The sequence below is a fragment of the Pecten maximus genome, chromosome 2 (genome assembly GCF_902652985.1).
Source record: "Pecten maximus chromosome 2, xPecMax1.1, whole genome shotgun sequence".
In the NCBI taxonomy this organism is placed as follows: Eukaryota; Metazoa; Mollusca; class Bivalvia; order Pectinida; family Pectinidae; genus Pecten; species Pecten maximus.
This window is the reverse complement of record NC_047016.1, coordinates 2,957,444-2,984,279: the sequence shown is the minus strand read 5'-3', so window position 1 is coordinate 2,984,279 and position 26,836 is coordinate 2,957,444. Positions and strand designations below refer to the sequence as shown.

General features: G+C 36.9%; 1 protein-coding gene across 1 annotated transcript in view; it reads left to right on the top strand.

Moving 5' to 3' along the window:
• LOC117340530 overlaps positions 1-26,836 on the top strand; it is a 113,487-nt gene that overhangs the window by 67,720 nt on the left and 18,931 nt on the right. The window contains exons 2-5 of the mRNA XM_033902292.1: positions 4,131-4,421; positions 4,654-4,876; positions 23,345-23,453; positions 24,252-24,383. Coding sequence (XP_033758183.1) covers positions 4,131-4,421; positions 4,654-4,876; positions 23,345-23,453; positions 24,252-24,383 — 755 coding nt within the window. The remainder of the gene's footprint in view (positions 1-4,130; positions 4,422-4,653; positions 4,877-23,344; positions 23,454-24,251; positions 24,384-26,836) is intronic.

Sequence of the window (26,836 nt, the reverse complement as noted above, 5' to 3'; positions counted from 1 at the left end):
ATTCCACCACCTTTACCCTTCATTCCACCACCTTTACCCTTCATTCCACCACCATTGTCCTTCATTCCACCACCATTGTCCTTCATTCCACCACCTTTGTCCTTCATTCCACCACCATTGTCCTTCATTCCACCACATTTGTCCTTCATTCCACCACATTTGTCCTTCATTTCACCACCTTTGTCCTTCATTCCACCACCTTTACCCTTCATTCCACCACCTTTGTCCTTCATTCCACCACATTTGTCCTTCATTCCACCACCTTTACCCTTCATTCCACCACCTTTGTGCTTCATTCCACCACCTTTACCCTTCATTCCACCACATTTGTCCTTCATTCCACCACCATTGTCCTTCATTCCACTACCTTTACCCTTCATTCCACCACCTTTGTGCTTCATTCCACCACCTTTGTCCTTCATTCCACCACATTTGTCCTTCATTCCACCACCTTAACCCTTCATTCCACCACATTTGTCCTTCATTCCACCACCTTTACCCTTCATTCCACCACATTTGTCCTTCATTCCACCACCATTGTCCTTCATTCCACCACCTTTACCTTTCATTCCACCACCTTTGTGCTTCATTCCACCACCTTTGTCCTTCATTCCACCACATTTGTCCTTCATTCCACCACCTTAACCCTTCATTCCACCACATTTGTCCTTCATTCCACCACCTTTGTCCTTAACTCCACCACCTTTGTCCTTCATTCCACCACCTTTACCCTTCATTCCACCACCTTTGTCCTTCATTCCAACACCTTTGTCCTTCATTCCACCACCTTTGTCCTTCATTCCACCACATTTGTCCTTCATTCCACCACCTTTACCCTTCATTCCACCACCTTTGTCCTTCATTCCACCACCTTTGTCCTTCATTCCACCACCATTATCCTTCATTCCACCACCGTATATATGGTCGTATTCATCGTGTGAAGATATTGACGTCTCCAAACAGAGGTCAGAGTTCAAAGTCTTTTCTAAGACAAATTAAAGTATACATGTTATGATCAATATAAATGAGGATGACGGAACACGTTACAATTGAGCAGAGGTACAAATATAACGACATGTCGTCATTTTACCAATTAGAGACGTGGATTCGTTCAACAGATTTAAGATTATCCCAATCACCATTATACAGATCTCAAACTTGATTAAATGTTTGTACCGTCACTTCAAAAAATTGTCTTATTCTCTTTGCCAATGTGAATCTATTTCTAAACATTTTCTTCTGGTTGGAAAGAATGGTTTATGTAACGATTTTGTTACACAACCAATTAATGTTTGTAAATGACGTTTCCATGACTATAGCAGTATGTACACTGTCACCTTCATCAGACCAATGACCAAGGCAGCATGGGTACACAAATGTGTAAAACGTGTGTGAGTTGTCTTCAAAACTCTAAGATCGATGTTGATTTCGGCTATACTGTTGTGTAAAAATACTATGCTGTAGTATTGTAATTGGACCAAAATTACTCGATTCTGCTACTCTTTGCCTAACACATTGTATATGCGAGAGTCCGTCTTGGTGCCCCCTCATCTCGATTTAGTACGGGCCCATTGCAGCGTATCGAAATGGCTTCTTTTATCTGCCGCTTCTACAGATTGCTCTCTTTACCCAATACTTTGGAGTTTTCCCAGTCGATCACATGGTTTTTCTGTGTTGCTTGGTCTGTAACAGACGATTCATTGATCTGGGATTTCGACTGCTTTCTTTCTGATCGGGTGAATTTTTTTCCTGGCTGGGATTCCGCATCTTTCTGGTGTTCATCAATACCCCAAATCGTCTTCTCGTCTCTCCGATATGCGATGCGTCGCAGTTTTTGCATCCGATTTTGTAGACACATTATACAACGCTTTCCTATACTGACAGACATACCTACATTATACCTATTGTTGTCTGGTAGATGGAGATTATTCAGTTGTCCTATACTGACATACATACATTGTACCTATTGTTGTCTGGTAGATGGAGAGTATCCAGTTGTCCTATACTGACATACATACATTGTACCTATTGTTGTCTGGTAGATGGAGAGTATCCAGTTGTCCTATACTGACAGACATACCTACATCGTACCTATTGTTGTCTGGTAGATGGAGAGTATCCAGTTGTCCTAGACAGACATACCTACATTGTACCTATTGTTGTCTGGTAGATGGAGAGTATCCAGTTGTACTCTACTGACAGACATACCTACATTGTACCTATTGTTGTCTGGTAGATGGAGAGTATCCAGTTGTCCTATACCGACAGACATACCTACATTGTACCTATTGTTGTCTGGTAGATGGAGAGTATCCAGTTGTCCTACACTGACAGACATACCTACATTGTACCTATTGTTGTCTGGTAGATGGAGAGTATCCAGTTGTCCTATACTGACAGACATACATACATTGTACCTATTGTTGTCTGGTAGATGGAGAGTATCCAGTTGTCCTATACTGACAGACATACCTACATTGTACCTATTGTTGTCTGGTAGATGGAGAGTATCCAGTTGTCCTATACCGACAGACATACCTACATTGTACCTATTGTTGTCTGGTAGATGGAGAGTATCCAGTTGTCCTATACTGACAGACATACCTACATCGTACCTATTGTTGTTTGGTAGATGGAGAGTATCCAGTTGTCCTATACTGACAGACATACCTACATCGTACGTATTGTTGTCTGGTAGATGGAGAGTATCCAGTTGTCCTAGACAGACATACCTACATTGTACCTATTGTTGTCTGGTAGATGGAGAGTATCCAGTTGTCCTATACTGACAGTCATACCTATATTGTACCTATTGTTGTCTGGTAGATGGAGAGTATCCATTTGTCCTAGACAGACATACCTACATTGTACCTATTGTTGTCTGGTAGATGGAGAGTATCCAATTGTCCTATACTGACATACATACCTACATTGTACCTATTGTTGTCTGGTAGATGGAGAGTATCCAGTTGTCCTATACTGACAGCCATACCTACATTGTACCTATTGTTGTCTGGTAGATGGAGAGTATCCAGTTGTCCTATACTGACATACATACATACATTGTACCTATTGTTGTCTGGTAGATGGAGAGTATCCAGTTGTCCTATACTGACAGACATACCTACATTGTACCTATTGTTGTCTGGTAGATGGAGAGTATCCAGTTGTCCTAGACAGACATACCTACATTGTACCTATTGTTGTCTGGTAGATGGAGAGTATCCAGTTGTCCTATACTGACAGCCATACCTACATTGTACCTATTGTTGTCTGGTAGATGGAGAGTATCCAGTTGTTCTAGACAGACATACCTACATTGTTTCTATTGTTGTCTGGTAGATGGAGAGTATCCAGTTGTCCTAGACAGACATACCTACATTTGTACCTATTGTTGTCTGGTAGATGGAGAGTATCCAGTTGTCCTAGACAGACATACCTACATTTTTACCTATTGTTGTCTGGTAGATGGAGAGTATCCAGTTGTCCTATACTGACAGTCATACCTACATTTGTACCTATTGTTGTCTGGTAGATGGAGAGTATCCAGTTGTCCTATACTGACAGTCATACCTACATTTGTACCTATTGTTGTCTGGTAGACGGAGAGTATCCAGTTGTCCTATACTGACATACATACATACATTGTACCTATTGTTGTCTGGTAGATGGAGAGTATCCAGTTGTCCTATACTGACAGCCATACCTACATTGTACCTATTGTTGTCTGGTAGATGGAGAGTATCCAGTTGTCCTATACTGACAGACATACCTATATTGTACATATTGTTGTCTGGTAGATGGAGAGTATCCAGTTGTCCTATACTGACAGACATACCTACAATGTACCTATTGTTGTCTGGTAGATGGAAAGTATCCAGTTGTCCTATACTGACAGTCATACCTACATTGTACCTATTGTTGTCTGGTAGATGGAGAGTATCCAGTTGTCCTATACTGACAGACATACCTACATTGTACCTATTGTTATCTGGTAGGTGGAGAGTATCCAGTTGTCCTATACTGACAGACATACCTACATTGTACCTATTGTTGTCTGGTAGATGGAGAGTATCCAGTTGTCCTATACTGACAGACATAACTACATTGTACCTATTGTTGTCTGGTAGATGGAGAGTATCCAGCGTCATATCCTACAGAACCATTGTTTGTATCAGAAAAGTTGGGTTGAAGAAAAAAAGGTCAAGGCCTATACAATCACTCCTCGTAAACCTAGACGGACACCCCGGACATCTAATAACGCCATCAATGGATCCCACGCTAGCCTTGATGTGTTCCAGAAATATGACGCGAGAATACCAACTTCTCGAGCCTCAATGGAATCTATCTACAACGGGCAGGACTTGGAGGATGACACACCAAGACAACGCAACGACAAACGCCTTAATCGTCTAATCAAGGTAAACATACATACTTTACAGTGTACACTAATTTAGACTCCTTTGATTTCATAGTATACTTGGTATATCTTAACAATAAAAAACTGTGTATCGAAATGACTGCCATTGGTAATGCTTTAGAGTGAATTGGGTATCGAAAAAGAAGCATAATCATGACCAATTACCTTAATTTTATCAGTCAATACAATGATCATACACATGTATACGGTCATTAAAATGTTTATACATTCAGTCTGAGGCGCCGGACTCGTCTTCGAATGCTTTGGTCAGTTCGTCTGTTAATTTTGACCGGAAGTCCACTCGTCCCCAGAGTCTTCCTGCTTTTTTCCGGGACAGTGAGAAAGATATGAGACTATATCAACAACTCGACATGAGGCGCCAACAACGCGTTAACCGACGGAAGCCATGGACGGAGTCGTCCCAATCCGTGTCACAAAGTAAAGGCTACGACTCAGGTAACAGTTATAATCTCACTTGATATGTAACTCATTAATTAAAATCTATCCATCGTTAAGTAAACACCGTAAACAAATTTCAGATCTTTCCATAACACAATAAGTTAGATAGAAATAATATTAATGCAAAATGTAAAAGTGATAAAAGATAATATTTACGGTTAATAATACGGGTTTTGCAACTGAAAGTATACATAATGAATGTATCATACAGGTACGATTACAGGTGTCGTATATATAATGTATGTATCATACAGGTACGATTACAGGTGTCGTATATATAATGTATGTATCATACAGGTACGATTACAGGTGTCGTATATATAATGTATGTATTACAGGTACGATTACAGGTGTCGTATATATAATGTATGTATTACAGGTACGATTACAGGTGTCGTATATATAATGTATGTATTATACAGGTACGATTACAGGTGTCGTATATATAATGTATGTATCATACAGGTACGATTACAGGTGTCGTATATATAATGTATGTATCATACAGGTACGATTACAGGTGTCGTATATATAATGTATGTATCATACAGGTACGATTACAGGTGTCGTATATATAATGTATGTATCATACAGGTACGATTACAGGTGTCGTATATATAATGTATATCATACAGGTACGATTACAGGTGTCGTATATATAATGTATGTATCATACAGGTACGATTACAGGTGTCGTATATATAATGTATGTATCATACAGGTACGATTACAGGTGTCGTATATATAATGTATGTATTACAGGTACGATTACAGGTGTCGTATATATAATGTATGTATTACAGGTACGATTACAGGTGTCGTATATATAATGTATCTATCATACAGGTACGATTACAGGTGTCGTATATATAATGTATGTATCATACAGGTACGATTACAGGTGTCGTATATATAATGTATGTATCATACAGGTACGATTACAGGTGTCGTATATATAATGTATGTATTACAGGTACGATTACAGGTGTCGTATATATAATGTATGTATTACAGGTACGATTACAGGTGTCGTATATATAATGTATGTATCATACAGGTACGATTACAGTTGTCGTATATATAATGTATGTATCATACAGGTACGATTACAGGTGTCGTATATATAATGTATGTATCATACAGGTACGATTACAGGTGTCGTATATATAATGTATGTATTATACAGGTACGATTACAGGTGTCGTATATATAATGTATGTATAACAGGTACGATTACAGGTGTCGTATATATAATGTATGTATCATACAGGTACGATTACAGGTGTCGTATATATAATGTATGTATTACAGGTACGATTACAAGTGTCGTATATATAATGTATGTATTATACAGGTGTCGTATATATAATGTATGTATTATACAGGTACGATTACAGTTGTCGTATATATAATGTATGTATCATACAGGTACGATTACAGGTGTCGTATATATAATGTATGTATCATACAGGTACGATTACAGGTGTCGTATATATAATGTATATATTACAGGTACGATTACAGGTGTCGTATATATAATGTATGTATTACAGGTACGATTACAGGTGTCGTATATATAATGTATGTATCATACAGGTACGATTACAGGTGTCGTATATATAATGTATGTATTACAGGTACGATTACAGGTGTCGTATATATAATGTATGTATCATACAGGTACGATTACAGGTGTCGTATATATAATGTATGTATTACAGGTACGATTACAGGTGTCGTATATATAATGTATGTATCATACAGGTACGATTACAGGTGTCGTATATATAATGTATGTATTATAGGTACGATTACAGGTGTCGTATATATAATGTATGTATTATAGGTACGATTACAGGTGTCGTATATATAATGTATGTAATACAGGTACGATTACAGGTGTCGTATATATAATGTATGTATCATACAGGTACGATTACAGGTGTCGTATATATAATGTATGTATCATACAGGTACGATTACAGGTGTCGTATATATAATGTATGTATAACAGGTACGATTACAGGTGTCGTATATATAATGTATGTATCATACAGGTACGATTACAGGTGTCGTATATATAATGTATGTATCATACAGGTACGATTACAGGTGTCGTATATATAATGTATGTATCATACAGGTACGATTACAGGTGTCGTATATATAATGTATGTATCATACAGGTACGATTACAGGTGTCGTATATATAATGTATGTATCATACAGGTACGATTACAGGTGTCGTATATATAATATATGTATCATACAGGTACGATTACAGGTGTCGTATATATAATGTATGTATCATACAGGTACGATTACAGGTGTCGTATATATAATGTATGTATCATACAGGTACGATTACAGGTGTCGTATATATAATGTATGTATCATACAGGTACGATTACAGGTGTCGTATATATAATGTATGTATTACAGGTACGATTACAGGTGTCGTATATATAATGTATATATTACAGGTACGATTACAGGTGTCGTATATATAATGTATGTATCATACAGGTACGATTACAGGTGTCGTATATATAATGTATGTATCATACAGGTACGATTACAGGTGTCGTATATATAATGTATGTATTACAGGTACGATTACAGGTGTCGTATATATAATGTATGTATTATACAGGTACGATTACAGGTGTCGTATATATAATGTATGTATCATACAGGTACGATTACAGGTGTCGTATATATAATGTATGTATCATACAGGTACGATTACAGGTGTCGTATATATAATGTATGTATTACAGGTACGATTACAGGTGTCGTATATATAATGTATGTATCATACAGGTACGATTACAGGTGTCGTATATATAATGTATGTATTACAGGTACGATTACAGGTGTCGTATATATAATGTATGTATCATACAGGTACGATTACAGGTGTCGTATATATAATGTATTTATTATACAGGTACGATTACAGGTGTCGTATATATAATGTATGTATTACAGGTACGATTACAAGTGTCGTATATATAATGTATGTATTATACAGGTGTCGTATATATAATGTATGTATTATACAGGTACGATTACAGGTGTCGTATATATAATGTATGTATCATACAGGTACGATCACAGGTGTCGTATATATAATGTACGTATCATACATGTACGATTACAGGTGTCGTATATATAATGGATATATTACAGGTACGATTACAGGTGTCGTATATATAATGTATGTATTACAGGTACGATTACAGGTGTCGTATATATAATGTATGTATCATACAGGTACGATTACAGGTGTCGTATATATAATGTATGTATCATACAGGTACGATTACAGGTGTCGTATATATAATGTATGTATCATACAGGTACGATTACAGGTGTCGTATATATAGTGTATGTATTATACAGGTACGATTACAGGTGTCGTATATATAATGTATGTATCATACAGGTACGATTACAGGTGTCGTATATATAATGTATGTATCATACAGGTACGATTACAGGTGTCGTATATATAATGTATGTATCACACAGGTACGATTACAGGTGTCGTATATATAATGTATATATCATACAAGTACGATTACAGGTGTCGTATATATAATGTATGTATTATACAGGTACGATTACAGGTGTCGTATATATAATGTATGTATTACAGGTACGATTACAGGTGTCGTATATATAATGTATGTATTATACAGGTACGATTACAGTTGTCGTATATATAATGTATGTATCATACAGGTACGATTACAGGTGTTGTATATATAATGTATGTATTACAGGTACGATTACAGGTGTCGTATATATAATGTATGTATTACAGGTACGATTACAGGTGTCGTATATATAATGTATGTATTATACAGGTGTCGTATATATAATGTATGTATTATACAGGTACGATTACATGTGTCGTATATATAATGTATGTATCATACAGGTACGATTACAGGTGTCGTATATATAATGTATGTATTACAGGTACGATTACAGGTGTCGTATATATAATGTATGTATTACAGGTACGATTACAGGTGTCGTATATATAATGTATGTAGCATACAGGTACGATTACAGGTGTCGTATATATAATGTATGTATTACAGGTACGATTACAGGTGTCGTATATATAATGTATGTATCATACAGGTACGATTACAGGTGTCGTATATATAATGTATGTATTACAGGTACGATTACAGGTGTCGTATATATAATGTATGTATTACAGGTACGATTACAGGTGTCGTATATATAATGTATGTATCATACAGGTACGATTACAGGTGTCGTATATATAATGTATGTAATACAGGTACGATTTCATGTGTCGTATATATAATGTATGTATCATACAGGTACGATTACAGGTGTCGTATATATAATGTATGTATTACAGGTACGATCACAGGTGTCGTATATATAATGTATGTATTACAGGTACGATTACAGGTGTCGTATATATAATGTATGTATTACAGGTACGATTACAGGTGTCGTATATATAATGTATGTATCATACAGGTACGATTACAGGTGTCGTATATATAAAGTATGTATTACAGGTACGATTACAGGTGTCGTATATATAATGTATGTATTACAGGTACGATTACAGGTGTCGTATATATAATGTATGTATTACAGGTACGATTACAGGTGTCGTATATATAATGTATGTATTATACAGGTACGATTACATGTGTCGTATATATAATGTATGTATCATACAGGTACGATTACAGGTGTCGTATATATAATGTATGTATTACAGGTACGATTACAGGTGTCGTATATATAATGTATGTATTACAGGTACGATTACAGGTGTCGTATATATAATGTATGTATCATACAGGTACGATTACAGGTGTCGTATATATAATGTATGTATTACAGGTACGATTACAGGTGTCGTATATATAATGTATGTATCATACAGGTACGATTACAGGTGTCGTATATATAATGTATGTATTACAGGTACGATTACAGGTGTCGTATATATAATGTATGTATTACAGGTACGATTACAGGTGTCGTATATATAATGTATGTATCATACAGGTACGATTACAGGTGTCGTATATATAATGTATGTAATACAGGTACGATTTCATGTGTCGTATATATAATGTATGTATCATACAGGTACGATTACAGATGTCGTATATATAATGTATGTATTACAGGTACGATCACAGGTGTCGTATATATAATGTATGTATTACAGGTACGATTACAGGTGTCGTATATATAATGTATGTATTACAGGTACGATTACAGGTGTCGTATATATAATGTATGTATCATACAGGTACGATTACAGGTGTCGTATATATAAAGTATGTATTACAGGTACGATTACAGGTGTCGTATATATAATGTATGTATTACAGGTACGATTACAGGTGTCGTATATATAATGTATGTATTACAGGTACGATTACAGGTGTCGTATATATAATGTATGTATCATACAGGTACGATTACAGGTGTCGTATATATAATGTATGTATCATACAGGTACGATTACAGGTGTCGTATATATAATGTATGTATTACAGGTACGATTACAGGTGTCGTATATATAATGTATGTATCATACAGGTACGATTACAGGTGTCGTATATATAATGTATGTATTACAGGTACGATTACAGGTGTCGTATATATAATGTATGTATCATACAGGTACGATTACAGGTGTATATATAATGTATCATACAGGTACGATTACAGGTGTCGTATATATAATGTATGTATCATACAGGTACGATAACAGGTGTCGTATATATAATGTATGTATTATACAGGTGTCGTATATATAATGTATGTATCATACAGGTACGATTACAGGTGTCGTATATATAATGTATGTATTACAGGTACGATTACAGGTGTCGTATATATAATGTATGTATCATACAGGTACGATTACATGTGTCGTATATATAATGTATGTATTACAGGTACGATTACAGGTGTCGTATATATAATGTATGTATTACAGGTACGATTACAGGTGTCGTATATATAATGTATGTATTACAGGTACGATTACAGGTGTCGTATATATAATTTTTGTATCATACAGGTACGATTACAGGTGTCGTATATATAATGTATGTATTACAGGTACGATTACAGGTGTCGTATATATAATGTATGTATTACAGGTACGATTACAGGTGTCGTATACACATTCTAATAATGTATATTTAATACATTAGTATTGTTTCTGCGGCTGAGTGCGTCATATATTATGCGTAGCAGTCAGTCCACAACCAGAACCCATAAATGATGTGTTTCAAAACAATAGATTTAAGGTTGACGTCACACCTGATCAGTAAAGCCAATCACGCTATACATCTACTTCATCACAAATATTATACATTGAGCAACACATGTTTTGATTTAAACGTTCACACTTTTATCCAACATGTTTTACTCATCTGGTAGGGAAATGTATCATCAATTTACCTGTCACTGTCAGAGTTCCCAATCAATTATATACATTTATATTATATACGTAGTGGTCTCACAACATCCATACCAGTACAATATATTGTACCAGTCGTATTTTAATTGATTTTGGTTGATGATACTCCAAGTGACGGTTCAGTAAACATCATGAGTAAACAAAATAAACCAGTGGTGTATTGTTGTAACTTGTTTGTTACAATTATTGTTTTGTTTAGGGCTAGAATTGGCTACATTCGTTGTCTATATTAGGACAAAGGTTAGCTATAATTGTCTAGATTAGTACTAGGGCTATGACTATTGTCTATATTAGGAGTAGGACTGGAACAACTATTGTCTAGATTAAGACTAGGGTTGGCTATGATTATTGTCTAGATTAAGACTAGGGTTGGCTATGATCATTGTCTAGATTAAGACTAGGGTTGGCTATGATTATTGTCTAGATTAAGACGAGGGTTGGCTATGATTATTGTCTAGATTAAGACTAGGGTTGGCTATGATTATTGTCTAGATTAAGACGAGGGTTGGCTATGATTATTGTCTAGATTAAGACGAGGGTTGGCTATGATCATTGTCTAGATTAAGACTAGGGTTGGCTATGATTATTGTCTAGATTAAGACGAGGGTTGGCTATGATTATTGTCTACATTAAGACTAGGGTTAGCTATGATTATTGTCTACATTAAGACGAGGGTTGGCTACAACTATTACTGACTGCTGTCTCATATATCAGCCCTTCATTCCATATAAAAATCAATTGTAACGTCTTTGTTCTAGTTGGTTACTGTCGGCTACATGACTAAACCTATTACTAGATTGTGTCTGTCATTTTCCATTCCATAGCCGTCTTAATCATGAATTTTCCTATACATGTTGATACCAAGTTGCCATTTCATAAAGAAGACTGATATGATAACTTAATTTGTAGTGTCGTGACTTTTATACTAAAAATAATACATATTATCATCAAACAAGATTACAGGAACTAAAGGTTGAGAATCTGAGGTCACGGAACTGCTTCATCAACAAGAACAAGAAACGTATGAACCATGATAACTAACTATATAACTCATTGTACCTTAACGTTGTTGGGGTCAGAACCTCGTCTAGTTACGTGTACAGTATTGATATGTTTTTATTTATAACAGATTTCATACAAACCTGTATATTAACCTATAATCCTACGATATAATTCAATTAAAAACTGAAAATTATTGAATGAAACGGAATAGCACATATGAAAAACTTGACGAACTTATTTTGCAAATATAAAGCTTGGAATTACGTATGATCTCATACGAATGACAACATAGAACATACCAAAACATAAGCTGAATATCATGAAAACAAGAAAAGTAGAAGGTAGCAAGGGCAAACATCAACACCTCAGTTTATGAAGGGCTGAATAATAAATAAATGTATGCATAACATTTTATGTTACGGTTTTTTGTTTAATGATAAGAGTAAATTATAAAGTAAATGCATATGAAGGCGGTATTATGTGAAGAAATATCTGGTAGATGTTCGTGTAATGTGACAGCTACACTGTAGCGACATTTGTTTGAAATGTCGCTAATCTTTAGATTATGCCTCAAAATTTCATTTGACTTCTTAATGATGAAATACTCATGTCTGATTTATTTATTTCACCGTTCGGGCTTAAACAGCGTACTTGACTCGGATCATATCTCTTATGTATATCATTATCATTGAACCGTACCTACAATCGGCGGGGCGTGTTACATATTATACGTAATGTAATACCACCACACCCTTAAATGACACGGTAATAGGTCCGAGGACTTTGATGCTGGGTGTTGACAAGTGTTACTAATGTCTCCTCCGCGATCTTAGAATCAATACTTCTTGTGCATGAACTATGGCATTAATATTGCTAATTAACAGTTGCTTACCTTTTCCCACCATACTCCTCCAATTCCTCTACTCTCCGTCACAATGGTGGATGTCAAAGAGAGTCTGGCCATTGTTACAATGCCTTTTCTCAGTATAATAAGGCATAGGTACCATTGTGTTAAAACGGGTTAAACGTTTGAAACTCATATAATGGCAACCACAAAAATAAATAATTAACTAGGTTGAAACTGTCCACCACAATGTAAAAACATAATAATCCTGTGATGACGACGAGGATTATGATATATGGGTATGTAATCAACATACCGACTAGTTCTGTAAGACGTATGGCGTCAGTAAGATGGCCCAACAACCACTGTTCAACATCCTTATAACGTCTCTGACAAATCAGATCAAACGACGACAGGATACTAGATACCAGGAGGGTATTCTAGATGACAAACCTGTTAGGAAGTCTAATCCAGGTACGTTTTCTGTGTTAAGATTGATTAGAATTTAGAAATATTTTTTCACACCAGTGTAGATAATACATTTTACATAACTGTAATTGGTAGATCCCATTAACTTGTGTGAACTTCTGTTTTTTATTGGACGCATGCAGTTAGACTCTGCCCATTGCTAGGTTTACCGCCTACATGACTCCGTTCATTACTTGGTTTACCGCCTACATGACTCTGCCCATTGCTAGGTTTACCGCCTACATGACTCCGTCCATTGCTAGGTTTACCGCCTACATGACTCCGTCCATTGATAGGTTTACCGCCTACACGACTCTGTCCATTGCAAGGTTTACCGCCTACATGACTCCGTCCATTGCTAGGTTTACCGCCTACATGACTCCGTCTATTGCAAGGTTTACCGCCTACACGACTCCGTCCATTGATAGGTTTACCGCCTACACGACTCTGTCCATTGCAAGGTTTACCGCCTACATGACTCCGTTCATTGCTAGGTTTATCGCCTACATGACTCCGTCCATTGATAGGTTTACCGCCTACACGACTCTGCCCATTGCTAGATTTACCGCCTACATGACTCCGTCCATTGATAGGTTTATTGCCTACATGACTCCGTCCATTGCAAGGTTTACCGCCTACATGACTCCGTCCATTGATAGGTTTATCGCCTACACGACTCTGCCCATTGCTAGGTTTACCGCCTACATGACTCAGACCGTTGCTAGGTTTATCGCCTACATGACTCCGCCCATTGCTAGGTTTACCGCCTACATGACTCAGACCGTTGCTAGATTTACTGCCTACATGACTCCGTCCATTGCTAGGTTTACCGCCTACATGACTCCGCCCATTGCTAGGTTTACCGCCTACATGACTCCGTCCATTGCTAGGTTTATCGCCTACATGACTCCGTCCATTGCTATGTTTACCGCCTACACGACTCTGCCCATTGCTAAATTAACGCCTACATGACTCTGTCCATTGATAGGTTTACCGTCTACATGACTCCGTCCATTGCTAGGTTTAACGCCTACACGACTCCGTCCATTGCTAGGTTTATCGCCTACATGACTCCGTCCATTGCTAGGTTTACCGCCTACATGACTCCGTCCATTGATAGGTTTACCGTCTACATGACTCCGTCCATTGCTAGGTTTAACGCCTACACGACTCCGCCCATTGCTAGGTTTACCGTCTACATGACTCCGTCCATTGCTAGGTTTATCGCCTTCATGACTCCGCCCATTGCTAGGTTTATCGCCTACATGACTCCGTCCATTGCTTGGTTTACCGCCTACACGACTCCGTCCATTGCTAGGTTTATCGCCTACATGACTCCGTTCATTGCTAGGTTTACCGCCTACATGACTCCGTCCATTGCAAGGTTTACAGCCTACATGACTCCGTCCATTGCTAGGTTTACCGCCTACATGACTCCGTCCATTATTAGATAATCGAGTGTAGTCAGCGTTTTGTTTGTGTGAGAGGGTTACCCATCTGCTATAGAACAATCTGTCCTATAATACGTGTAGTTTTAGAGGACGGTCCCTGGTGCTCATAGTGCCTTATCATGTTGATTGGTATGACTCGTTATACCCGGGTACTTTGACGCGGTAAGGTTGAAGGAGAAGTTTTTTTTTGTTTTTTTTTGTTTTTATCTTTTTGTGATAATATTACAAGTTGGGGAAAATATCAGGAAAGAAAACTAATTGAGCTTCTTTCATTGTCATCACGATAAAAATTATTGATATGACCGGTATTATATCATATCATATCAATTAGCATGACATGAAAACTGATGACATTATAGTAGTAGATAAGAGTAACGACAATATTAAAAACAACATTATTGGCATGAATGAACGAAATTGTTATTCTAATTTTATATCGACATATATCAACATCAAAGCCCTTGAAAAAGTACACGTTGTATCAGACCAAGTGGAAGCGTACACCCGCCGTGTGAATCTAGGTCAAATCGACGACACTCGCCGTGTGAATCTAGGTCAAATCGACGACACCCGCCGTGTGAATCTAGGTCAAATCGACGACACCCGCCGTGTGAATCTAGGTCAAATCGACGACCCCCGCCGTGTGAATCTAAGTCAAATCGTCGACACCCGCCGTGTGAATCTAGGTCAAATTGAGGACAATTACCGCATGAGGCTAGGTCAAGTCCAGACAATTCTCGTTTCACATTAATCAGGGTCCCAGTTATAATCTACATTTTGTCTGTGTTTTCCTCCCTTTTTTCGACTTTGAATTACGATTTCGTTTGTACGTCAGTATTGTCTATTGTCATTGTGTCAAATTAAATATTATTTACCAGAGTCTTTATTGATGTTGGGTTATTTGAAAAGTAAAGATTACTAGAGTCTAGCTTTATCTTACCATGTACGTCAATAGTAGTCTAAGACAAACGGTATGGCGTCAACTTCGTCCAGTAATGTAAAACAAACCTCAAAACTGTAGAAATGATTTCTTCATAGAATATTAAAGGTTGTATTCTGTTATAGGAATAAGGTTGTATTCTGTTATAGGAATAAGGTTGTATTTTGTTATAGGAATAAGGTTGTATTCTGTTATAGGAATAAGGTTGTATTTTGTTATAGGAATAAGGTTGTATTCTGTTATAGGAATAAGGTTGTATTCTGTTATAGGAATAAGGTTGTATTCTGTTATATCGACTGAAACTAGCCATTAGTTTATTTAGATCGCTTGTAGAATTTGGACATATCTTCATATTACATAAATTAATGTATTTGAATGTCTGGCAATCCTCCCATTCTTCATCCATGTAAATGGCAGTTATAAGAAAGGCGGTAAAATTAAGTCGAATTAAACAATACTCTAGTTCAGCATTAGATCGGTAGTACAAAATAAAACAGCGTGCTGCTAATTATTTTTCTTTATTGAAGTGGGCTATCATAATGATCAGAAAGCAGTCCAATACTGATCTTTTTAGGATTATAGGTTAATATACAGGTTTGTATGAAATCTGTTATAAATAAAAACATATCAATACTGTACACGTAACTAGACGAGGTTCTGACCCCAACAACGTTAAGGTACAATGAGTTACTGGCCAATATATCCGGGTTCTCTGATGACCTGTTGAAATGTAGGACATTGAATGAATTTGACATCATCATACACAGATAACACAACAAAGTTATGATGCCTGGCGATACATCAATTATTCAAAATATTCCACTAAACGATTTTGTTTTCTTAAAAATCGATATAAAGCCATCAGTCCGGAACATGGTTTTGAGTGTAATTAACATCAGCCCATTTGCACTTTATACCGATTATTCTCTATACACTTTATACCGATTATTCTCTATACACTTTATACCGATTACTCTCTATACACTTTATACCGATTATTCTCTATACACTTTATACCGATTATTCTCTATACACTTTATACCGATTATTCTCTATACACTTTATACCGATTATTCTCTATACACTTTATACCGATTATTCTCTATACACTTTATACCGATTATTCTCTATACACTTTATACCGATTATTCTCTATACACTTTATACCGATTATTCTCTATACACTTTATACCGATTATTCTCTATACACTTTATACCGATTATTCTCTATACACTTTATACCGATTATTCTCTATACACTTTATACCGATTATTCTCTATACACTTTATACCGATTATTCTCTATACACTTTATACCGATTATTCTCTATACACTTTATACCGATTATTCTCTATACACTTTATACCGATTATTCTCTATACACTTTATACCGATTATTCTCTATACACTTTATACCGATTATTCTCTATACACTTTATACCGATTATTCTCTATACACTAACCTGTTTTTAAGATTAATGTATTTTACTCTATACATTTTGAATAAGCTTGGTGGCGAACTGGACGATGTGGAAGGCAAACTAGAGCTTTAGTCCACGTGTCCAGGTATATACATCATTGTATCATTACCTGAAGTCGGATCACCGGGTCAGAGAAAACTGAACCGGCTACTTGATGGGGATTGTGATATAATATCGGAATGTTACCATCACATATCATAGAATTAGAAAATATCTTAGAATTATAATTCCACAAAGAAACCAGAATATCCTCATGTAAATGTGCTATATCACACTGTGTTGCTCCTTAACATAACAAAACTCAGCAAAGTGTCGTCACACAACGGCATGGCTTTTATATGTTGACTGGGCACATTTTAGCTGATCAGTGAAGAGATGTAGTAATATTCAGACTCCTTCCTGTGACGCACTGCTTATTCAGGGTTTCCAACCAGAAACACGCTCTTCAACGTTGAAGTAGCGTCTAATCAACTGCTGCCGTATTGCAATGATCCGTCACAATATGAATGTTTGTTCAGGACGTGTTAAGGTTGAAGATGGCCCGCGTGCTTTCCTGGTCTAACCGTCACAATATGAATGTTTGTTCCGGACGTGTTAAGGTTGAAGATGGCCCGCGAGCTTTCCTGGTCTAACCGTTACAATATGAATGTTTGTTCCGGACGTGTTAAGGTTGAAGATGGCCCGCGTGCTTTCCTGGTCTAACCGTCACAATATGAATGTTTGTTCCGGACGTGTTAAGGTTGAAGATGGCCCGCGTACTTTCCTAGTTTATCGGGAGATAGCCACCTACTTTATGTCACAGACAATGAAACACTTGCGATGGGGAACACTTTGTCTGTGTTTGTTATTTTGTGGCGTTGGAATTGACATCCTTATATTTGCGATGTCAACACGCGTTTACATGACATCACCAGCTGCCGTATATAAAGGACGTCATATTTTACTTTACAGACGTTATGTCATGCTTGAGAGATTCCTGTTTACTTAAACGGAACTCGGAACTGGTTCCTAGTTATCTTAAACGGAACTCGGAACTGGTTCCTAGTTATCTTAAACGGAACTTTGGAACTGGTTCCTAGTTATCTTAAACGGAACTCGGAACTGTTTCCTAGTTATCTTAAACGGAACTCGGAACTGGTTCCTAGTTATCTTAAACGGAACTCGGAACTGGTTCCCAGTTATCTTAAACGGAACTTTGGAACTGGTTCCTAGTTATCTTAAACGGAACTTTGGAACTGGTTCCTAGTTATCTTAAACGAAACTTTGGAACTGTTTCCTAGTTCCGTTTTTCTTAAACGGAACTGGAAACTAGGACCAAGTCCCTTAAAGTTTATACGTGACTAATAAATGTCTTTGTACCCATTGACATATATATTATTTCTTTTTCAGATTCGGGTCTCATATTGAGATAAAGTACGTAGAATATTTTCTTTAAGGATTAAACGGAACTCGGAAGTCGAAACCAACTTCAGCCTCCCGTGTTAATGTACCCGATATAACCCTGTATCATTGTCCCCGATATAATCCTGTATTATTGTCCCCGATATAACCTTGTATTATTGTACCCGATATAACCCTGTATTAATGTACCCGATATAACCCTGTATTATTGTACCCGATATAACGCTGTATTATTGTACCTGATATAACCCTGTATTATTGTACCCGATATAACCCTGTATTATTGTACCCGATATAACCCTGTATTAATGTACCCGATATAACGCTGTATTATTGTACCCGATATAACCCTGTATTATTGTACCCGATATAACCCTGTATTATTGTACCCGATATAACCCTGTATTATTGTACCCGATATAACCCTGTATTATTGTACCCGATATAACCCTGTATTATTGTACCCGATATAGCCCTGTATTAATGTACCCGATATAACCCTGTATTAATGTACCCGATATAACCCTGTATTATTGTACCCGATATAACCCTGTATTAATGTACCCGATATAACCCTGTATTATTGTACCCGATATAACCCTGTATTATTGTACCCGATATAACCCTGTATTAATGTACTCGATATAACCCTGTATTATTGTACCCGATATAACCCTGTATTATTGTACCCGATATAACCCTGTATTATTGTACCCGATATAACCCTGTATTAATGTACCCGATATAACCCTGTATTAATGTACCCGATATAACCCTGTATTATTGTCCCCGATATAACCCTGTATTAATGTACCCGATATAACCCTGTATTAATGTACCCGATATAACCCTGTATTATTGTACCCGATATAACCCTGTGTTATTGTACCCGATATAACCCTGTATTATTGTCCCCGATATAACCCTGTATTATTGTACCCGATATAACGCTGTATTATTGTACCCGATATAACGCTGTATTATTGTAACCGATATAACCCTGTATTAATGTACCCGATATAACCCTGTATTATTGTACCCGATATAACCTTGTATTACTGTACCCGATATAACCCTGTATTAATGTCCCCGATATAACCCTGTATTAATGTACCCGATATAACCCTGTATTAATGTACCCGATATAACCCTGTATTGATGTACCCGATATAACCCTGTATTATTGTACCCGATATTACCCTGTATTATTGTACCCGATATTACCCTGTATTATTGTACCCGATATAACCCTGTATTAATGTCCCCGATATAACCCTGTATTAATGTACCCGATATAACCCTGTATTAATGTACCCGATATAACCCTGTATTATTGTACCCGATATTACCCTGTATTATTGTACCCGATATAACCCTGTATTATTGTACCCGATATAACGCTGTATTATTGTACCCGATATAACCCTGTATTATTGTACCCGATATAACCCTGTATTAATGTCCCCGATATAACCCTGTATTAATGTACCCGATATAACCCTGTATTATTGTACCCGATATAACCCTGTATTATTGTACCCGATATAACCCTGTATTAATGTACCCGATATAACCCTGTATTATTGTCCCCGATATAACCCTGTATTAATGTACCCGATATAAACCTGTATTATTGTACCCGATATAACCCTGTATTATTGTACCCGATATAACCCTGTATCATTGTACCCGATATAACCCTGTATTATTGTACTCGATATAACCCTGTATTATTGTACCCGATATAACCCTGTATTATTGTCCCCGATATAACCCTGTATTATTGTACCCGATATAACCCTGTATTAATGTACCCGATATAACCCTGTATTATTGTACCCGATATAACCCTGTATTAAATGTACCTGATCTAACGTGTTACGGTTTCATGTGAGGGTTCTAGGTACGCTGAACAATATCGGACCTCTCATAGCTAGCTGCACTCGTGATATCTTTAATGAAAATGAAAGTAAAAAATACTGAAGGCGAGTAGAAACTAATAATCTACACGTACATGTCCTAGCCATTTAACAAATGTTAATACGGGGCCTCGTTTCAAAGTTTATGATGTTATCAAAACGCCAATATTGGACATGCCTCGATTAAATGTAAAGAATAAATAGCCTTGTTTTCATTGCTCCCAAGTGAATTGTAAAACTATACATGTTAGAAAGGTTTATTGATTAACTAGGAATGTGTTGTTTATGATGGTATAAAATATTCTTATTTTATGGCATTGTTATAGAGATGTTCAGCTATGTTTGATGTGTCCTTTGTCCTTGTTATCGTTCCCACTGTTTGGTGCGTCCTTTGTTCTTGTTATCGTTCCCACTGTTTGGTGTTTCCTTTGTCCTTGTTATCGTTCCCACTGTTTGGTGTGTCCTTGTTATCGTTCCCACTGTTTGGTGTGTCCTTGTTATCGTTCCCACTGTTTGGTGTGTCCTTTGTCCTGGTTATCGTTCCCACTGTTTGGTGCGTCCTTTGTCCTTGTTATCGTTCCCACTGTTTGGTGTGCCCTTGTTATCGTTCCCACTGTTTGCCGTGTCCTTTGTCCTTGTTATCGTTCCCACTGTTTGGTGTGCCCTTGTTATTGTTCCCACTTTTTGGTGTGTCCTTGTTATCGTTCCCACTGTTTGGTGTGTCCTTGTTATCGTTCCCACTGTTTGGTGTGTCCTTTGTTCTTGTTATCGTTCCCACTGTTTGGTGTGTCCTTTGTCCTTGTTATCGTTCCCACTGTTTGGTGTGTCCTTTGTCCTTGTTATCGTTCCCACTGTTTGGTGTGTCCTTGTTATCGTTCCCACTGTTTGGTGTGTCCTTTGTCCTTGTTATCGTTCCCACTGTTTGGTGTGTCCTTTGTCCTTGTTATCGTTCCACTGTTTGGTGTGTTCTTGTTATCGTTCCCACTGTTTGGTGTGTCCTTGTTATCGTTCCGACTGTTTGGTGTGTCCTTTGTCCTTGTTATCGTTCCGACTGTTTGGTGTGTCCTTTGTCCTTGTTATCGTTCCACTGTTTGGTGTGTTCTTGTTATCGTTCCACTGTTTGGTGTGTCCTTGTTATCGTTCCCACTGTTTGGTGTGTCCTTGTTATCGTTCCCACTGTTTGGTGTGTCCTTTGTCCTTGTTATCGTTCCCACTGTTTGGTGTGCCCTTGTTATCGTTCCCACTGTTTGGTGTGTCCTTGTTATCGTTCCCACTGTTTGGTGTGTCCTTTGTCCTTGTTATCGTTCCCACTGTTTGGTGTGTCCTTTGTCCTTGTTATCGTTCCCACTGTTTGGTGTGTCCTTGTTATTGTTCCCACTGTTTGGTGTGTCCTTGTTATCGTTCCCACTGTTTGGTGTGTCCTTTGTCCTTGTTATCGTTCCCACTGTTTGGTGTGTCCTTGTTATCGTTCCCACTGTTTGGTGTGTCCTTGTTATCGTTCCCACTGTTTGGTGTGTCCTTTGTCCTTGTTATCGTTCCCACTGTTTGGTGTGTCCTTTGTCCTTGTTATCGTTCCCACTGTTTGGTGTGTCCTTTGTCCTTGTTATCGTTCCCACTGTTTGGTGTGTCCTTTGTCCTTGTTATCGTTCCCACTGTTTGGTGTGTCCTTTGTCCTTGTTATCGTTCCCACTGTTTGGTGTGTCCTTTGTCCTTGTTATCGTTCCCACTGTTTGGTGTGTCCTTTGTCCTTGTTATCGTTCCCACTGTTTGGTGTGTCCTTTGTCCTTGTTATCGTTCCCACTGTTTGGTGTGTCCTTTGTCCTTGTTATCGTTCCCACTGTTTGGTGTGTCCTTTGTCCTTGTTATCGTTTCCACTGTTTGGTGTGTCCTTTGTCCTTGTTATCGTTCCCACTGTTTGGTGTGTCCTTTGTCCTTGTTATCGTTCCCACTGTTTGGTGTGTCCTTTGACCTTGTTATCGTTCCCACTGTTTGGTGTGTCCTTTGTCCTTGTTATCGTTCCCACTGTTTGGTGTGTCCTTGTTATCGTTCCCACTGTTTGGTGTGTCCTTGTTATCGTTCCCACTGTTTGGTGTGTCCTTTGTCCTTGTTATCGTTCCCACTGTTTGGTGTGTCCTTTGTCCTTGTTATCGTTCCCACTGTTTGGTGTGTCCTTTGTCCATGATGCTGTATTTTCGTGTAGACTTTGACATGTTTAAGTTTATTCTTGATGTTTAGTACGTAGTAGAAGGTGGTTGACTAATAAAAGGATGTTGGATATCTAAAAGCTACGCGTTATACCTAGCGACCCATTGTTCGAGTTGGATAGGCTCCGGTGAAGACAAATCCCTGACATCACAATTTTAAACAAACTTATAACTGGTTTGCTGTCTCGGAAGGTTTTTGTAAAGCATTTGTAGCATAATTAGTACTGAGGTTCTTTTATATTGCAGAGTTCTTCTATGATGCATACCTGCCGGAGGATATCGATAAGGAAGATCTGAAGAAGAAAAGTAGAAAATTTGTCACTAACTCAAAATACGGCAATGTTTACGAACTTAGGTGAGGCGGTATTAATACAGGGTTTACTAAAATAAATCTAAACTGGCATGTTCTTAAATTTACTTGATGAAAGAATAACGGTTAAGTATCAGAGTTATTCCAGTGTTGTCATTAAAAAATTCAAAAAGTCAATTAACTGTTCGAAGGTAAGCCTACAGATATCCACGATCGAAATCACCTTTGGTTACTTTAATTTCCCTCGAGCAGATAATTCCATATTTGGATGGTAACATTTATGACAACACGAGAGGTGCTATTATATCGACAATTAAAACATCAGTACTCCTGACACCAAATGTCTTCCAGAAAAGTTAATGTGGACAGTCAGGGGAAATAAGTATTGTCTATAAACTGTCAAATAGAAATAATTGTCAATTAAAACAATTCATGTAAGCAATAAAACCCCGGATGTTAATAACGAAGGAGTCACTGTAATAGGTACTATGTAACATACATTATTTAGATAGCTCCTTCTGTCACAATAGACAGGTATCCCAGACTTTTAATCTGATACCAGTATACTGTATCATCCAAGGTGATATCAGCCACTATGACTATAATGTGTTAATAAAGTATTAAAAAGCCTTTCACTGAGATACAATCTAGAACTGTTATTGTGTTATCATACCCAATCTAGAACTGTTATTGTGTTGTCATACCCAATCTAGAACTGTTATTGTGTTGTCATACCCAATCCCTGGAACCAAACCGCTGGTACAGGACGATTACCAGCGTGGTATGAGTACCACACGGTGTAGATCAAGGTTGAATTATCTAAGTCGGTATGGCTACTTCCAGGAGTAAACACAAGCCGAAAGTCCGGACTCCCCCAATGGGCACGTGGCTGTGGGAAGATGACTTCAACATTTGGTTATATAACAAGATGACGTCATCGGCACCTACGCCGTCAGTTTCGCAGCATGAACCAAGGTAAGTTTTATACACATTTTTTTTATCCAGTAAATATGACAAAATCCTCTGTGAATATAAGAACTGTTATCATTTCACCAACTAACCAATGGATTTCTCTAGGTTTAACACTGATACACTAACTGTATATATCTGTATTACTCACAGGTTATCTTCAAATGCCAAGGGTTCTCTGTAAGTACCAATATGTGGTGTATACGTAGTTATGTGCAATCTCGTGTGTGTTGAATGCGTTTTGTTGTGAATTTCAAACACGTTGATATATATCAATCTAATGTAGGGACACAATGATCCAACCATTTAGTAGTAGCACGCTATTTCCGGGTATATAATTCTAACAGTATTTCCTGGATAGACGAACCATGTTGATCAATACGTTGTTTGGTTTCCTCATTGACAGTCTATGTTGACCTTTTGACCTTTTCGTAGTGTAGCGTCTTTGAGTTTAGCAGGTGAATGCACTGTGTCATTATTAACACAATTAGATAGTCTCGTTATGATTTTCAATATTAAGTCATTTTGAAATTAGATTTTAATGGTTCATGTATTCGTTATCAAATATCACAACAGCGTATTTTATAACCCCCAAAAACATATCACAACATCGCATTAATACCAATAAGCTGGATTTGTATAAGTTGTTTAAATCTTGTGCCCAATCCGATTGTGTCTAAACAATAAAATCAACAAAAAATATCATGCCACAACAAAGTTTTTTACCCCGAAACATATCACAAAAAACGTATTTATAACTCAAAAACATCGTATCACAACAACGTATTTATACCCCAAAACATTATATCACAACAACGTATTTATACCCCAAAACATTATATCACAACAACGTATTTATACCCAAAAATATTATATCACAACAACGTATTTATACCCCAAAACATTATATCACAACAACGTATTTATACCCCAAAACATCATATCACAACAACGTATTTATACCCAAAAACATTATATCACAGCAACGTATTTATACCCCAAAACATCATATCACAACAACGTATTTATACCCAAAAACATTATATCACAGCAACGTATTTTTACCCAAAACCTCATATCACAACAACGTATTTATAACTCAAAAACATCATATCACAACAACGTATTTATACCCCAAAACATTATATCACAACAACGTATTTATACCCCAAAATATTATATCACAGCAACGTATTTATAACTCAAAAACATCGTATCACAACAAAGTTTTTATAACTCAAAAACATCATATCACAACAACGTATTTATAACTCAAAAACATCATATCACAATAACGTATTTATACCCAAAAACATTATATCACAAAAACGTATTTATACCCAAAAACATTATATCACAACAACGTATTTATAACTCAAAAACATCATATCATAAAAACGTATTTATAACTCAAAAACATCATATCACAACAACGTATTTATAACCCATAAACATTATATCACAAAAACGTATTTATACCCAAAAACATTATATCACAACAACGTATTTATAACTCAAAAACGTCATATCATAAAAACGTATTTATAACTCAAAAACATCATATCACAACAACGTATTTATAACCCATAAACATTATATCACAACAACGTATTTATAGCTCAAAAACATCATACCACAACAAAGTTTTTATACCCATAAACATCATATCACAACAAAGTTTTTATACCCATAAACATCATATCACAACAACGTATTTATAACTCAAAAACATCATATCACAGCAACGTATTTATACCCATAAACATCATATCACAATAGCATATCTATACCCAAAACATTATATCACATTCTACCTCGTTTGCTATGCAACGCCAGTTTTGATTGGTTTAAAACCGTGTATTATTTTCCAGTAATCCACTCTCGTGTCAATAATACACGCTCGTGAGTCCCGACTGTTACAATCTTTCCCCTCCAAAATCGTGCATTTGTAAACAAACACGTTTGAACGTCGGAGACTGTGTATTGTACAACGGAGAAATGTGCCAGATTGTTAATTTCTATCCACCCAAAGCAGACTTTGCTAAACAATATGTTGTAAGGTCAATTTCCACAGGCAACCTTTAGAGAGCATTTCTACATGAATTGCTGGCCGATATCCCCGAAAGTTCTCGTAACGTTGCCATCAACTGGCTTGGAATTGACGTCAGCTCTTGAATATTCATTAGCACGCGCGCCTTATCGTTTCTTGTGAATTGTATCAGCCATGTAGCGACACATTTCCCGGGGTTTCGTTGCCGTTTTTCTATTAGGAAGAGGTAGATCTCAGAACTAAACAGTACATGGTAGAATAGAAATAATCAACTTTGACTCGCGTATTATTGCAGGATATACAACTTGGACTCGGATATTTTGCAATTTTAATTGATAACTCAGGCCTGCGGCCTTCGTTATTGATTTAATTGCAAAATATCCTCGTCCTCGTTGTAAATCCTGCAACA